Below are 18,278 nucleotides of genomic sequence, written 5' to 3' on the forward strand. Positions count from 1 at the left end.
GGTTCAGGAACTGAAAAGGTGGGAATGAGGTTGTTTGCTGGAGAGGTTGTAGTAAGGCTGGCAACTTGGGGAGTCAGGTTACTCATCAGAGATGGGGACCTGGTCAGGTTGCTCCTGAGAGGATGGGGTGTGCAATACTCATGAATTCCATGACTAGTATTGCACACTCACTTCTTCACAAATCCATGAATACAGAGATGTTGAACTGTGACTACGTAGGTCCTTAGTCATTATTTCTATTCCTTTTACATACAGTTGGTGGGCTGCCAACAATGTTAGTTGCATATGTAGCTGTGAAACATTGCAATGGCTCAGCAGAATAGAACTGGCAAAATACAGGTAGTGACATATAGCAATCATCATAATTCCAGATGTGAAATGGTTTGCTTAGGAGAGTGAGGCATTTGGTAAGTCTTTTGAAATAGCCAAGATTTGTCATGGTGGTGAGAGGTACAAGGAGTTTGGCAGAAGATAACAGAATTAAGGCTCCTATTACTCCTCCCTTGTAGCTTTGTATCCCTTGAAGTCTTTCTGGGGTCTCATCAAAGAGAGTGATCTCAGACAGCAGACTATGATTTCCGATTTGATTAGTAAGTCTCTTTCTCTCTCTGTAGATAGATGTAGCATGTGTTAAAAATTAGTGGCCGCTTCAGATTCCACAGCAAGGTTCCAGGGCACTGAAATGATTTTTCCATAATGCTGCTGCTGCAAGGTTTGAGCGGCTGCAGATTCTTTCCTGTTGACGTTTCCCCCAGGCTTGGCAAAGCTGCCGAGCAGACCGCTCTCCTGTTACCAGCTCCCAACCTGCCACCTCCCCGCGCTCCCCCTGCCGTCCCGTTCCCAATCCCCCTGCTCCCCAGCGCTGCCCTCTCTCCAGCAGGTGCCCACGCTGCACCTCCCCCAGCTACATCCAGTCCCTGATCCACCCCCGCCTGCCAGCGTCTCCCACGGTGCCCCACGCACCCTCACCTACCCCGCGCCCCTCCCGCTCCCCAACCAAGCCCCCCGTCCGGCCTCCGGATTGGCCCGCGGGCTGCTCCAATGGCGGCGGGGGTGGGGGCTGCGCGCGGGGGGCCGCGGAGCTGCGGCCGGGGGAGGGACTAGAACTTTCCGCCGCGGCCGGGCCGGACTTTCCCCGCAGCAGGAGCGGCGAGCAGAGCGCAGGGAGCGGTCGCCACCCGCCGGGGACACGGACCCTCCGCAGCCGCCATGACTCACTTCAACAAGGGCCCCTCGTACGGGCTCTCCGCCGAGGTCAAGAACAAGGTAGGGGTCCGGCCCACGCGCCCTGGCCTCGTCCGCGCGGGCGCGGTGGGGCCAGGCGCCCCCTTGGGGGCGGGGGAGAGCTCCTCGCTCGCTCGCTCGCCCGCCGGCCGGCGGCGCGCTCTTCCAGCTCGTGGGGGCAGGATCCGTCGTTGTCTCCCGGGCGCGGAGACACTCCTCGCGGCGCCTGGTCTGCCCGCCTGTGGTGGGGCAGAGATCGCCGCCCCTCGCTCCCTCCGCCCGGGTAGGGGTGCAGGGCAGCGTTCGCCGCGCCTCGCGGCCCGGCCCTCGCCCACCGTCTGGAGCCGGGCTCCCTCCGCGCAGCCTTGCGGGGCGCGCCAGACAAAGGAGGATGAGGCTCCTGTACTGGCCAGGCAGCCCAGAGGGGTGCGGGCGTCCCTCTGGTCTCGTCTCCGCTCCGCGAGGCCGTGACCCACCCCGCCCCGGAGATGGTGGCCGCAGCGGGGAGAGCGAGGGATGCTCCGGGCTACGTGGCTGGAGCCTGGCTCCTTGCTGGCGTTTGCTGGCCCCCTGCTGAGCCTTCTGCCAGCCCAGCGCTCCCCCCCCCCTCCCCCGGGGGTAAACGCAGGGCTTAATTTGTAACGAAGGAGGCCTGGAGCTCAAGCAATTAGGTACCAGGGCTTAAGCAATTGTTTTACTTTCACAAGTGATGCGACAAGCCCGGAGGTGCCTGGGCTATGAACTGCCAAGCCTAGAGGTGCCAGGGCTCCGTCCTGGCAAGCTCTGGAACAAATTAAGGACTGGTCAAATGGTCTGCCCGACCACTCGGGGCATATTGGTCTAGTCAGTAAACGTCGTTGTCACGCTGAGGAATACGGTGTTTTCAAAGTTAATGTTCCTTCCTAGAGTTTCCTAGGAGCAGCCGACTTATGTAGTATGTGTTTGTTTGTATCAATGTGTAATATGCCAGCACTTTCCACTACATCTTCCTTCTCCCCCAGCATTGCGACTCATTCCTTCTACCTGGCTGCATCACTGCTAGTGCCCCCCACCACAACCATGCTTATCCCTTCATGTATTATTAGCTTCTTCTCCCCCCTCCTCCCCACACATGACCTTTCCACTCTTGCATATACTGTCCCTCCCATAGCTTTCTAGTCTGCAACTTGCTAAGGGGATGAAATTCCTGATTCACCTTTGTAGCTTTTAGGATTTTAACTCTCTCCATTAGATTTGCATACAAACAGACTGTGTGAAAGGTGGTGGAGGAGCTGGGTGGTATTTGTCTCCATGTTAATTAGTGAACCCTTTGGTCTGGGAAACAGATGAGAAATCCCTCCCCCCCCCCCCCAATAATTCCAGCTCAAGCTCCGATACATTCCAATCATATTACATCATGGGGTACTGAGGAGAGACCAGCCAATCGCGTGGGCGCTGTGCACAGAATGCTCATTGTCTCCTCTGCTGCTCCAGCCAAAAGGGGGTGGGTAGAAGAGAAGCACAAAGGAGGACTAGGGAGGGTGAGGCTGCAGCAGCTACTGCTGCTGGGGTTTTAGTTTCCATTAGTCTCCTGGGGAAGTAAAGCATTTCAGGATTGCCACCATCACATTAATCTCATTGCCTAATGCAAAAAGGCATGCTCTGGTGGCACCGAAGCCACAATAAAATATGTTCCTGCAGTACTACAGTCATGGCAGAGACACATGGTACAGATAATATTAATTCAGCAATTTCTTCTCCTTTTGCTAGTGATTTTAATCTGTTTACAAAATGTGTGTAAAAATACCTCCCAAAGTACTTATTTTTTTATATTAAAACAGTTCTAACATTAGTAGCATAGCTGCTTCTATACATCCTTAGACCTTTGAGCATCGTTTCACTGGTTTTCTTCTGTTGTTTTTGATTTGGTTGTTATCTCTGTTCCATTATTCTGCAGTGTGAAAGATGCTTTTATTAGTATCCCATTATATCAAATCTTAAATGATAGTATTCAGAGCTGAGAAATTGTTTTGGCACAAGCAAAAATCTTTTCAACACAAAGTACACTACTAACACAACATAAAAACATAAGAATGGCTATACTGGGTCAAACCAAAGGTCCATCCAGCCCATGTCCTGTCTACCGACAGTGGCCAATGTCAGGTGCCCCAGAGGGAGTGACACTAACAGGTAATGATCAAGTGATCTCCCTCCTGCCATCCATCTCCACCTTCTCAGAAACAGAGGCTAGGGACACCATTCCTTACACATCTTGGCTAATAGCCATTAATGGACTTATTCTCCATGAATTTATCCAGTTCTCTTTTAAACCCTGTTATAGTCCTAGCCTTCACAATCTCCTCAGGCAAGCTGAGAAGTCCTAGCCTCTAATCTCTCGTCATATGGGACCTGTTCCAAACCCCTAATCATTTTAGTTGCTCTTTTCTGAACCTTTTCTAATGCCAGTATATCTTTTTTGAGATGAGTGGACCACATCTGTATGCGGTATTCAAGATGTGGGCATACCGTGGATTTATATCAGGGCAATAAGATATTCTCTATCTTATTCTCGATTCCTTTTTTTAATAATTCATAGTATCCCGTTTGCTTTTTTGACTGCCGCTGCACACTGTGTGGATGTCTTCAGAGAACTGTCCACGATGACTCCAAGATCTTTCTCCTGATTAGTTGTAGCTAAATTAGCCCCCATCATATTGTATGTATAATTGGGGTTATTTTTTCCAATGTGCATTACTTTACATTTATCCACATTAAATTTCACTTGCCATTTTGTTGCCCAATCACATAGTTCTGTGAGATCTTTTTGAAGTTCTTCACAGTTTGCTTTGGTCTTGACTATCTTGAGCAGTTTAGTGTCATCTGCAAACTTTGCCACCTCACTGTTTACCCCTTTCTCCAGATCATTTATGGATAAGTTGAATAGGATTGGTCCTAGGACTGACCTTTGGGGAACACCACTAGTTACCTCTCTCCAGTCTGAAAATTTACCATTTATTCTACCCTTTGTTCCCTGTCTTTCAACCAGTTCTCAGGCCGTGAAAGGATCTTCCCTCTTATCCTATGACAACTTAATTTACGTAAGAGCCTTTGGTGAGGGATCATGTCAAAGGCTTTCTGGAAATCTAAGTACACTCTGTTCACTGGATCCCCCTTGTCCACATGTTTGTTGACCCCCTCAAAGAATTTCTAATAACTCTAAACCATGTTGCTTACTTCATAACTGGTAGTTTCACTTGTTTGTAAAATACCAAATCCAGCATCAGACTTAACAGATTCTAATATGCTGTTTCATACTGATTTATAGTCAAGTGTAAAATAAACATGCACCCAATGATTCCACTAAAGACTAGCCCAAAAATATGTAGAGGATTTTACAAAACATCCAAAATATAATTTTCTTCCTTGATATCTATTGACTTTCTAACATACTTATGTTTAGTTACAAACCTGGGGGAATCTGGCTAAGCAGATGCCTATTTTCAGAAGTTTCTTTTAGATTTCTAGAATTGTTTGTCTAGTAAGGTTACAGTAAAAATGTGTAAAATATTTGAGCATGTTAATTAACAGTAATGCCTTTCTGCTTGATTGAGGTTCTTAGCTGTTAAAAGAAAAATAATTTTACAAGTTGTGAATTATGTACATGGAGTAGTAAAGAAGCTTTGTGTTCTTTCTTCCACTTATTATCATCAACTTACTTAAACTACTGGGCCCCATGAATGTCTGACAGCAGTCCATGATACTAAAATAGTAAATAAAACTGTGGAACCCATTTCCATAGAGTCTCAAATGTTTCACCTTGCTGAGTCCTTGTTATCTGAGTAATGAACTGGTTTCTCTGCTTTCTTCAATAGGATTGTCTTTCCAAAAAGATTCCCTCCATATGCAATTTACGGTTGATTTCTATCCTGTCTTGTGGTTTCACCCAGTAACATCTGTCAACTCAACACCAACAAAGGATTTTAGAATGGAGTTAATTTCTCTTTTTGTAGCACTGGGCATCTGTTCTCAGAATTTTGTCCTTAATGCAGAGATCAAACACAAGATATTATAGTGCAGCCAGACTTGCAGCTTATTTCCTAATAGGACTCTTGTGTGTGAAGTACAGTAGAACTTCAGAGTTATGAACATGACCAGTCAAGCGCACACCTCATTTGGAACCAGAAGTATGCAATCAGGCAGTGGCAGAGATTCTCTCTCCCCCCCCCCCCCCCCCCAAAAAAAAAAGCCATACTATGTTAAACAAACTACAAAAAAGTAAAGGGAAAGCAGCACTTTTCTTCTGCATAGTAAAGTTTCAAAGCTGTATTAAGTCAGTGTTCAGTTGTAAACTTTTGAAAGAACTACCATAATGTTTTCAGTTACAAATGTTTTGTTCAGAGTTACAAACATTTCAGTTATGAATACCCTCCATCATTCCTGAGGTGTTCGTAACTCTGAGGTTCTACAGTAGGTCTTTCCTTCATGTAAAGTTCCAGAAGACCAGCAAGAAATGGCTCTACTAAGGTCCAGGTGATCCTTTCCCAAAACTACTTGTGTTTTGAGAATGGGCTTTGTTCATCAGTTGCTTGATTGATCTTTTCGACTTTAGTGACCCAGTTTTGTGTCACCTTTCTAAAAATATTCATGCACATGGCAAACATTCATTTTTTCCTTAAATTTTGGTACTTGTCACTATCTGTCTGCCCTCTGCTGAGGCAAGTAGTCTTTATCAGATTGAAATACTCAAAAAAACAAAACAAAACCCAAAACGTTTTCCTCATGAAGTAGCGATGCTACTGCTATGCCTTGATAAGCATGCTACACTAGGTCCAACTGAACTGGGTAGAGACGTCTCTTGATTTTGTTTTCTCATTTGGCATTGTAACAGTTGTCAAAGATATTTGTTACTGTACTGTTGTTTGTAAGAATTTTTTTTTTTTTGGAAAAAAAAAACACAAAACAGTCTTGGTGCTCCAAAAGCATTATTTGATTTTTTTAAGAGTAATTTGGAGTGTCAGAAGCTCATCTACTTTTTGCATTACTAAACTCTAATTCCATGTTTACTCTGAGAGAACTTATCTTTTCCCTTTTGTTCCTAACCCCTTAGTCATTATTAGTAAGGTGCGTTGCCTCTTCTATGGAAAACATTTCTCCCCCCATTCAAACAGATGCCTATATATTTGGTGGTAGCATAGGTATTCAAAGGTCTTACCTACACAAGAAAATTGTATGGACTTAGTTAAATCCATGCAGCCCCCTTGTGTGGATGCTTTTGTTTCAATTTACAAGTACCTTCTATCAATTTAGGTTAAGTTGATTACTTACTAACTTAAGTTAAACTGATAGAAAGTACTCTAACCAAAATGAGTGCATATATAAGGGAGTTAAATCACTTTGTACCAATTTAAATCTGTTTACAACTTTGTGTAGGTGAGGTCTCAGAACAAAGGTTGATTGATTCCATATTTTGTGTTTCCTCCAAAAGACTGGACAGAGTTATATCTGTGGTATCAGTTTTGAAGTGGGGGCCAAATAAAACTACCCTCAGTCAAGATACAGACTTTGCCTGAAATTTGACTTCCCCCTCAGTGTACTATACTATTACAAATGAAATGGCTTGCAGTTGGCAGGAGTCTGTGCTTCCGCCTTGTGGAAAACATAAGGTGCCAGACAGTGTAGGGGGAAAGGGAGGAATTATTTCCCTGCTGGACCAGGGCCATGTACCCATCTCTTTCCAATCTCTCCTCTCTTCTCTCCCCCACCCTCTGCCTCAGCAAAAAAGCAAGTCTCTTCCCCATCCTCGGTATCAAAAAGGCATGAGACCTCTGGATGTATGGACATTTACTAATCTAAGTTTTTAGGATGTGTTGACAGGCCCCAGCAAATGCCATTCTCAAATGCTATATCTGCTGCTCCTTTCTGCTGGGGGTTGTGGGTTTTTTTATACTTGTAGATTGTCTAATTTTTCCCACAACTGGAAAAGGAAGAATAGACACAAAGGGAGAGTGTTGAACTTATTGGGGGGAGGGTGTCTGTAAATTTGGCATGGTATTTTGTTCCCTATGTCTTATTGCAAGGGTGAGCAAACTTTTTGGCCCGAGGGCTGCCTTTGGGTATGGAAATTGTATGGCGGGCCGTGAATGCTCACAAAATTGGGGGTTGGGATGCGGGAAGGGTGCGGGCTCTGAGGTGTGGCCAGAAATGAGGAGGTCAGGGTGTGGGAGGGGGCTCTGGGCTGGGACAGGGAGTTGAGGTGAGGGCTCTGGCTGGGGCTGCGGGCTCTGGGGTGGGGCTAGGGGGTGCAGGAGGGTGCTCTGGGCTGGGACCAAGGGGTTAGGAGGGGCATCAGGGCTGGGGCAGGGGCTTGGGGCACAGAAGCGGGTCAGGGGTGCAGTTTCTGGGTGGTGCTTACCTCAAGCAGCTCCCGGAAGCAGTTGCATGTTCCTCCTCCAGCTCATATGTGCAGGTGCAGCCAGGCAGCTGTATACGCTGCCCTGTCCTCAGGCGACACCCCTGTAGCTCCCATTGGCCCTGGTTCCCGGCCAATGGGGCTGCGGGGGTGTCGCCTGGGGCAGGGGCAGCATGCAGAACCCCCTGGCTGCCCCTACATGGAGGAGCTGGAGGGGGGACATGCTGCTGCTTCCAGGAGCCATGTAGAGCCATGGCATGCAAGGAGCAGGGCAAGCCCCCGACCCTGCTCCCTGGCTGGAATGCCAGAGCAGGGCAAGCCTCCCACCCTGCTCGCCAGCGGGAGCTTGAGGGACTTGTCTGAAGGACTGGATATGGCCCCCCGGGCCGTAGTTTGCCCACCCCTGTTTTACTGCCACATTCCATACTGTGCTTGGCAAAAACCATCAGCTCCAGCAGGAAATTGACACAAGAATAGTTTTTCTGACCCATGTGAAGCTTACTAATCTTCAGTTATTCTCTCTCTGCAGCTGTGACCTTGAAAGGGCAAGTGCAAGGATGCATGGGCAGGGGTGTGTGTGAAGTGTTTAATTTTAAGCTGGAGATAGCTAGCTAAAAGAAGCTTGGAAATAAAATATCTTCTCCATTTTGAAAGTGTGCAGGAGTGGAACATTGCCCCTGCCTCTCTCCCAAGGAGAAAACTTGAAGGAATTTAAGTGAAAATTTGTACTGAATAATGCCAACAAGTTTGACTTTGTTTCTCCTGCAACAGCTGACGGAGAATTTTTTAGACTGTGATATCTTCAGTTATTGTAGGGCAAACACAAAATCTTGAATTCAGTTCTTTGCCTACAAATGACCTTTTTCTGAATATTTAAACTAACAATTTTTATTTCTGTTACCTACTTAGGAGTTTCTTTTTAAAGCTTTAGGGTTAGTGATTTAGGAGTGTGTTAGAGTCTTGGGTGCCTCCAACTGGACAGGTTGGCCCTCTGTCCTCTCCCCTATCTTCACCTAAACTCAAATATTGTTGCCCTACTTATTTAAAAAATAAACTATTCACTTCTGTATATCTTTTCCTTCTTCTCCCACACTGTATATACTTCTGCTTCCATGCTCTGTTTCAGTTGCTTTGCCTAATTTTCTTATAGCAATAGAGGATTGCACATGTGCTGCTGCACACAGTACATCTCAAGTAGAATCACCTAGAGGAGTGTAAAGAAAATGAATAGTGTGTAGGTCTCGCTGTGTTCATATTGTTGTATCTCTGGATGAGTTGTGTGCAAAGGTATAGGAGATCTTCTGCAGAGGTGATCTAAAAATGTAGGATTTCTGCAGTCTAGTTTTTCCCTCATTGTATGAGGTAAATGCGTACGTTAACACCTATAAAACATGCAAGAGATCTTAATTACACTGTTAAAATTCAAACATTTTCAGTTTGAATTATAGTCAAAGTCTTTGTTTCCTCTATATGGAGAATAAATTAAATCTGACATTATAGTAGAACTCTTTGTAAAAGAGATTACAAATTAAGTGCAATATTCCCAGAGAATTTACCAGATGGTCACTTGTATTTAAAACCCAAAGATATTTCAAAGTACGTAATGATGTGATGTTCTTATGACTCAATTCTGTAGTTTGTTTCCCAAGAAACTATGAAACTCTCTGGATCCATGTGTGAATGGAATTGAAATACTTAAACTCCAGACTTTTTGGTAATAGGGGACTGCAGTGGAAATAATTCTGTGGTTGTAAAGTATCTTTGTGGTTTGTTAGGAGACTTCTCTAAATCTAATATTTGTATATATTAATCATAAGTGTCTCTATATTGTCCCTATTAGCAGTTACTCCTAAGCGTTCTCTGCATTAACTGGTACATAGGGATTATGGAATATTGACCAGAGCATTTTTATTTGCTTAGTGGAAGCTTAGCAATATGCAATATTTGGGTGCAGTGGACCCAGCACAGGAAGAGGTGATGCATAATATAAGCATATTCTTGGAGAGAATGATTCAACAAGAAACAAGTTACAAAATGTAGATAACGTGGTGGTATAGTGACTCCATAGTTAAGTTTGCATTCTATTAAAGCAGTTAGCTGACACTGTCCAAAGTATGTGACTAATTATATACATTTACATCACTAAACTTAAAAGTTTATATATATTTTCTGACTTGAAGTTAAGATGAATTTCCACAGGTCCATGTAGCTAAACAAATGAATTGTCAAGAGTAATGTAGCTTACATAGAATATTCTAACTAGTCACTTTCCCTCTTTCTATACTTGGGCTGTGTGCATGCTACAGCTTAGGTTGGTATAAGTTACATCGCTCAGGGGTGTGAATAAGCTACCCCCTGAGTGATGTAAGTTACACTGACTGAAGCGCTGGTGTGGACAGTGCTGTGTTGGTGGGGGAGCTTCTCCCATTGACTTAATTACTCCAGCCCCCTCAAGTGGCTGTAGCCAAGTCAACGAGAGAGCTGACTCCCTTCCGTCAGCTTAGAGCAGGGGGAGTCAAAGCGTTATGGGAAATTGGGGATGATTTAGAATAGTAGGTCTAAATCAGGGGTACAGATATCCATGGAGTATTCAGAGGTATTCCAGGGGGTACATCAACTCATCTACATATTTGCCTAGTTTTACAACAGGCTACATAAAAAGCACTAGGTAAGTCAGTACAAACTAAAATTTATACTACTCTATATACTGTACACTGAACTGTAAGTACAATATTTATATTCCAGTTGATTTATTTTATAATTATATGTTAAAAGTGAGAGTGTAAGCAATTTTTCAGTAATAGTGCGCTGTGACACTTTTTTGTATTTTTATATCTGATTTTGTAAGCATGTAGTTTTTAAGTGAGGTGTAAATTGGGGGTATGCAAGACAAAGACTCTTGAAAGGGGCACAGTAGTCTGTAAAGGTTGAGAGCCACTGATTTCGAACAATCACAAGATTCTTGTCCTTGCTTTTTAGGCCTTCCTAACTAACTCCCATCTTTCAGAGATGCTCTAGTAACTTCTTAATTTTTTTTTTTTAACATAGTGCTTAGACTAGCAGCCCTATTCATGGGTCATCCTATTGCTAGACACTGTACAAACAGATGGTCCCTACCCAAAGAGCTTACAGCTTAAACTATAAAACAAGAGACAACAGATGTATACAGACAGATAGCTGGAAGAGTACAAGGAACCAGTGAGACAGTATTGGTCAGCTTGATGGGAAATGATATCAGTGGCCTATCCATTGTCAAGTTTTGCATAGGCAGCACAGCAAAGGAAAGTTTTTAATTGTGACGTCAACCTTTGCACCACTCAGTTTCTAGTTTTTACTGCCCATCAGTCAGCTTCTCCTTTGTACACATTTGTGCTTTCTCTCATGCTGCCCCTCATGCATAGGAAATCCCTCGGGGTAAAAAATGAGTCAGGGACTACCTTATTCCCCTGCTCCTGCCATGCTATTTCACTTCATCCTTCCCTTTACCTCCATTAGAAACAACCCCACATCAACACAACATGTAAATAATGAAATCATGCCAATCACCACCATGTTCCTTTGCATGGATATCTCTGTCCCCAACCCATTGTCTGTCCTTGTCTTTTTAGGTGTTTCAGAGAACTTACCGGATGGTCACTTTATATTTAGACAGTGGCCAGCACAGTGGGACCCCAATTCTGCCTTTGGGTACTCCTATAAATGTTTAATACTAAAATGTTAATATATGAACCAGACTTACTATAAAGTACTAAGCCAGTTGTAGCAAAAGCCGGTTGGCGTTCAGAGTTGACAGTCCATATTTGTGATTACACTCACGTTGTGACACCCTATTGTCTAGCCCAGGGGCAGGCAAACTTTTTGGCCTGAGGGCCGCATCGGGTTTTGGAAATTGTATAGAGGTCCATTTAGGGGAGGCTGTGCCTCCCCAAACAGCCAGGTGTGGCCCGACCCCTGACCCCTATCCCCCCTGCTGCTTCTCACCACTGACGCACTCCCCCCCCCGGGGACTCCCGCCCCATCCCTACCCCCCCCCACTCCCTGTCCCCTGACCACCCCTGGAATCCCCACCCCTGACTACCCCCTGTCGCCCCATCCAACCCCTCCTCTCCTTCCTGACTGCCCCCCTGGGACTCCTGCCCCCATTCAACCCCGCTGTTCCCCACCCTCTGACCGCCCGACCCGTATCCACACCCCCGACCCCTGACCACCACCCCCGTCGAACTTCCCTGCCCTCTATCCAATCCCCCTGATCCCTGAGCTCCTTACTGCTCTGCCTGGAGCACCAGTGGCTGGCAGCTCTACAGCCGTGCAGTCTGGCTGGAGCCAGCCACACCACCGCGCAGCACTGAACACTGGGTCAGGCTGGGCTCTGCAGCTGCGTTGCCCCAGGGGCTCGTAGCCCCGCCGGCCAGAGCATTGCGCCGGTGGCACAGTGGGCTGAGGCTGCGGAGGAAGGGAAACAGCGGGGGAGGGGCCGGGGGCTAGCCTCCTGGGTCAGGAGCTCAGGGGCCAGGCAGGAGGGTCCCACGGGCTGGATGTGGCCCGCGGGCCGTAGTTTTCCCACCTCTGGTCTAGCCAGAGCAATGTGACAATGTTTGTGCTGAGCCAAAGACTAATCCCATTTGAAATGAAATAAATATATACTTAGGAACTTCACAGATTTGAAGAGTACAAAGAACCTTATTAGTATCACACCCTACATTAATTAATAGAATTATCAAACAACTCCTGAAATTACTGAGAGACACTTCAGTTGGACACAGTAAAAATGGTGACTAAAGTTCTTAAGGTTGCCAATGTAGGGCAGATAGGCAATCAGAATTCAGTTGCTAAACAGTTTGATTTTCCCAGAAAGCTTCAGCCAATCATTGAATAAAGCACAGTTTTGGTGTCATGAGGTTTCTTTATTTAAAAAAAAAAAAAAAAAAAAAAGCTCTTGAAGTACTGGCCATTTTGAAAGTGCCAGAACACCTATGGACTCTGATTTGAAATACTGAACTCCTTAAGTACATATTGGTCATCTAAAGTTTTAACAAAATAATTATTTGTCCAATAAGAGAAATTTAATCTTTATTGCAATAACTTAACTATTTATTTGACTAGTCCTCCAAAGTCTTTACTGAAACTGTTAGTAATGGAAGAATATGAAGCTTGCTGAGGTCAACATCCAAGAGTCTAGTAACATGTACAGAAAGGTTAGCTGCATGACTTCAGCTTATTGTCTGCATCATAAGACTGTTTGAATTAAGAATGTGGGAAAGACAATTTGCTTGAGTCCTGGTTGAACCAAGCTGAGGAAGTGGGATTGGGGGTCTCTGAATTAAACAAGTTTAACTTGTATTTCAGTAATGGCTGCTTGTTAAAATGTACAGCTGAAGTTGTTTTGAATGCAGTGTCAGAGTGTGACTTTATTTTGAAATTTTAGATAAAATTTTGCTACATTCTTGATGCCATATCAACTCCATAAGGGGATGACTCATTCATTATTTCATGCCGATGAAGTTTCAGTGAATTTGATTTTCTCTCTCCTTTATTTGTGAGCATCTTAAATCAAAAGACATTGCTTAATTTTTTGCAGTAACCTGCCTTTGAATATAAAGGATAGATAGAAGCTTTTCTATATTCAGAACTGTTAGCTTCTGTAGCTACGTAATGCCATATACAGTGTGCATCTAACACATCCTTTTAAGGAAAATTATTTAGAGAGATTCCTATCCCCTATGGAACTGTACAGGAAAGGCTTCCAATAAAACAGGCTGGAGGCCAGGACACGAAGGGCAATTTGAAACAGATTTTTTCTAAGTGAGATCATGTGAAAAATCACTTTCTTCCCTTTAAAACCTTTTTGCTAAAAAATACTTTACAAGTAGTCATTCTAAACACTACACACTGTTCTGCCTCAACCCGTTCCTCTTGTGTAACTGTTCGATAATATAAATTTACATTTGGGCAATTTTGATTTTTTTTTTTTTTAACAGCATGTTTTAAGTTTGTTGTGTGACAGTATGTTCACTGACCAATTAATCTGATGAAGTTTCTCTGCAGCAACATAAAAAATTTGAAATACTATAAATATTTAAAGCTGTACTCCAGTTTATGTTGCAATTTCTGAAATCTATGCAGAAGCTTCCCACATAGTGGATACTAAAAACCTATAGGATAAAAACCTATAACCTTTGGTTGTTTCCACAAAAGCTCATTTTATCTCTACCAGACATGACTGGATTTAACATTTCATAATAGATACCAAAACATAAAGGTTTTAGTCATGCTGAAGGAACTTGGTGGTAAAGAGTTTCCAAAAGAGCATTATATTGAAGAATGAGTAAATTAAACTTCAAGTATCATATACAGATTTTAATTCCACACAGAAGATGTAGTCTGAGCATACCTGACTAAATGGCTTTTTCTTCTGTTGTGGAGATTTTGTTTTAGGAAACTTTTTATTGCAGCAGTGGTCTAGTCTAAATACAGTTAGTGAAGAGTGGGGACTGTCTGCAAGAAAGTAGATTAATAAGATAAAATATCATAATGCTGCTATATAAATCGATGGTATACCTAAACCATGAATACTACATGCAGTTCTGGTTACCCCGTCTCAAAAAAGATGTTAGAATTGGAAAAGATATGGAGAAGGGCAACAAAAATGATTAAGGGCGTGGAACATCTTCTGTATGAGGCAAGTTTAAAAAGACTGGGATTTTTCAGCTTGGAAAAGAGATGACTAAGAAGGGATATGAAAGAGTTCTATACAATTGTGAATGATGTGGAGAAAGTGAATAAGGAAGTGTTATTTACTCATGCACGTAACACAAGAACCCTGGGGTCATGCAATGAAATTAATAGGAAGCAGGTTTAAAACAAACCAAAGGAAGAAGTACCTCATGTAATGCACAGTCAACCTGTGGAACTCGTTGCCAGGGGATGTTGTGAAGGCCAAAACTATAAGGGGGTTCAAAAAACAATTAAATAAGTTCATGGAGGATAGATCGATCAATGGCTATTAGCCAAGATGGTCAGGGACACAACCCCATGCTCCGGGTGTCCCTAGACTCTGATTGCCAGAAGCTGGGAGTGAACAACAGGAGATGGATCGCTTGATGATCACCTATTCGTTCATTCCCTCTGGGGCACCTGGCATTGGCCACTGCCAGAAGACAGGATGCTGAGCTAGACGGACCATTGGTCTGACCCAGTATGGCCGTTCTTATGTTCTTAAAATTAAAAAAAAAAAAAGACTAAAATGCTGTTTCTCAGTAGTACCCTTTTAAATAAAAAAAAGGTACCCAAAGCACATTAGATGAAATATCAAAACGAACACTGAAATGCAACCCTTCTGAAATAGAATGTACTTTAACAGCACAGCAGCCAGTAACATCAGGTTAGGATGAAGTAAAGAGCTATTCTCTTGAAAGATGGGAAAATTTGGAAGGCAAAATGTAACTAACTAACTTGGAGTTTGGCCAAGATACCAGCACACATTTAACCCTATAAAAGGGGTCATGAAACCTTTAAAGGACAAATGGCGAGGGCTTCTATTTTACACTTCGTCTGAAATATGGCACTAGCATGAGTGTAGCGCTTTCTACTGTATTGTTTCAGAAGTAAGTTGGGTTGAAGAGTGCCACTGCCTGTAGCATCTGGGTTTTTCTTAGAGGGGTTAGGCATGCCCAACCCCACAGGATTAATGTAGATGGTTTAATGTAGACCAGGGATTCTCAGACTTCATTGGACTGTGACCCCCTTCTGAAAACAAAAATTACTACATGACCCCAGGAGGAAGGACTGAAGCCTGAGCCTGCCCGAGCCCCACTGCCTTGGGTGGGGGTGGGCAAAGTCTGAGCCCCACCACCCTGAGCTGGGGGCCAAAGCCGAAGACGAAGGGTTTCAGCCCAAGGCAGGAGGCCTGTAACGTAAACCCAGTTGCCCAGAGCTGAAACTTTCAGGCTTCAGCCTTGGCCCGAGGTGGTAGGGCTCGGGCTTCGACTTTGGGCCCCAGGAAGTCTAAGCCAGCTCTGGTGATCCCATTAAAATGGGGTTGTGATCCATTTGGGGTCCCGATCCACAGTTTGAGAACCACTGAGTAGACCATAGACAAATACAATGATCTGTGGTCTGACACTTTATTGTGAAATCAATGATATGGTGAGGTGACGGTGACTACTGACTTTTCATTTATTAGATTGAAAAAGATCAGTATCAGCTTTAGAATTCCTACTGCATCTAGGAGAACTACACAGTAGATTCCACTTATTAGCACCTCCTTAGTGGATGGTTAAAAGTTGCCAGGAATAGGCAGTTGCTAATAAGTAAAAGGCAGATTTGCCAGGTTATGTACAGGTATGAAGTACTGGGACATGTCTTCCGTGGCTGCAGCAATGCAAACTGCTTGCAGCTGCTGCTCAGCGTGTTCCAGGGCTTCCTTTTAGGTTGCAGCCAGAGAAAGCAGCATTGGGGCTGTATGGTGCCTCCCACTGCACTCTGGGCTTTATCATGTGGTGGCACAGGGGGCCTGGGCTCGGGAGGTCCTAGTGCTTCCTTCCCTTGCTGCGGCCCTTGCTTTCCAAGGGAACCAGGGGTTACAGCCAGGGATGGAAGTGCTAAGATGCATGGAGTCCTGGCTCCTGCTGCTAGCAGAGGATGCAGCCTGGAGAGCCCAGAGATACCATTCAGTCCCATGGGCCTCCAGTGCCCCCACTCCTTGTAGAAAGCCCTGGCATCAGGGTAGCAGCCCCCTTCTCTGCTGCTTTCATGCCCACAGCCTACCCTGGGGCATGGGCTTGGCACATCCCAGTGCTTTCATCCCTAGCTTTAATGCTGCAGACCTACCTTTGGCCATGTTTTTCACATGGAGTGAAGGTGCCAGGGATCCACAAAGCTGCATGGCACATAATAAAATTGCTAATAAGCAGCAAGCATGTTACCAATAACTAGACCAATTAACATTCTAGTCAGTTGGATGATTCCAGGTAAAATGTTTCTATTCAAGGAGAGTTAACAGGTTGCTGTTAAGCAGAATCTATTGTATAAGTAAAGACAGGGTATCAACAAAGGAAAATAGTTTAAAATACAAGTAACTAATCTTTCTTCAGCTGTTTTCAGGAAATCTTTGTCCAGGGAAGCAGATGTTGCTTATTCAGAATCTATCAGATGATTGGTAATCCATTATATAAAAGGAGTTATTGTCCCAAAAATTATTAAGTGATGAACCATAATTAATTTTACCTTACTGGTAAGAGACCCTGCTGGTGTCATTTATTTATTTATGTAAAAGTAATTTCATTTTAGATCATCTTACAGCTATCTTAAGAGAGAGCTTTCCTGGATGCAGACCTAATGATGTACTGTAATGGGCAGAGCCAGAGTATTATCAGGCACTGGACAATGTCTTTAGGGATACCAGGGTTAAGAATATACTTTTCCATTTCCCCCATTCTTAAACCCTACAAGGATTCACCGTGGGATACAGAGGCAGATTCTTAAGGTGGCTGGTGAACCCAGCCTCCCAAGTCTGTCAGGTGCTGGGGAAGCAGAGTGGGGAGCAAAATGGATCATAAGAGTCTGAAGCAGCTGATTGATAAGCTCTTCTCACTCCCTGGAGAAAGGAGACTACATATCTTAGGCTTGAATGGGCAACTACACTCCCACCAGGAAACTGGCTGAAGAGTGGAGAAGGCGCATGGCTGCAGGGAATTTCTGTGTGTGCAGTTGAGGGTGTGGGTTTTTTCTCCCAAAACCTGCATGGAGGGTTGTCCTAATGGGCAACATTTCCTTACTTTCTCACACCATGTCTTCTAGCTTCCTTGCAGTCCTGACCTATGGAGAACTGCTGTGGCCCCAGCAGTTAAGTTGCTCGTTCCTGTATTCGGTGGACTGTTTTTTTTTTTTCCTCCCATCTTTTGGATTCTAGAAGGTGGGGTGTTCTTGACAGACTGTTACAGCAGATGCCTGCCAACTGCCTGAGAGCTGCCTTGGGTCTGCTGTTTATGTGCAGTCATCATCCAATCTTTCGAGCAGATTGTAGGGGCATGGTTTCAAGACAGGAAATCAAATTTTAAGAACCCTGAGTTGGGGTCTACTGTGCAAAGTTTCATAGAGAATGAGGGAGATGTTTTTTTTTTTTCCCTGGACATCATATGTACTTCAGTTTGCCTGCTTGATTGTATTCTGTGTGACTGCATGCCGTTAAATCAAAGAAGGCTGTCAGGAGGAACCAAACAGGAAATGAAACAGTGACAGAGATGAAGCTACTGCCAGTGAGAATTTTATTCCTTTGCTCTGCATGTTATGTACCCTTTAGGTGAATAAATATCTGTTTTGAAGAAGGTGTGTTTGAGTCACTTTAATCAGCTGTTGTCACTGGGTCCCGGAGGAAAAGTGATTACAGGTGCCAAACACCATTGGGCCTGTTGTGTTGTCATGGTTGGGATATAGGAAGAGATTTGGGGGAATTCAGAAAAATGGGGATATGAGCTATGGTGAATTTGCAACCCAAATCAGAGGTTACCTGAGGAAATAGTTGGAGGGTTACCATTGGTGGTGATAAGCTTTCTAGAAGTCAAGTGAGCACAATTTATAATTGTACTGCTAATGTAAAGCATACAGATTCAAAGGGGCTGGTGTCTTGGACCATTTTATATTAGTAGGGCTGTCAAGCGATTAAAAA

General features: G+C 44.2%; 1 protein-coding gene across 1 annotated transcript in view; it reads left to right on the forward strand.

Annotated features, from left to right (window-relative positions):
• Positions 1 to 1,099: 1,099 nt before the first annotated feature.
• The window catches only part of CNN3 (calponin 3), a 52,139-nt gene continuing 34,960 nt past the window's right edge, over positions 1,100 to 18,278 (forward strand). Inside the window, exon 1 of the mRNA XM_074961295.1 lies at positions 1,100 to 1,266. Within this exon, the coding sequence (XP_074817396.1) occupies positions 1,210 to 1,266 (57 nt within the window). The 5' untranslated portion in view covers positions 1,100 to 1,209. The remainder of the gene's footprint in view (positions 1,267 to 18,278) is intronic.

The sequence above is a fragment of the Natator depressus genome, chromosome 8 (genome assembly GCF_965152275.1).
Source record: "Natator depressus isolate rNatDep1 chromosome 8, rNatDep2.hap1, whole genome shotgun sequence".
Lineage (NCBI taxonomy): Eukaryota > Metazoa > Chordata > Testudines > Cheloniidae > Natator > Natator depressus.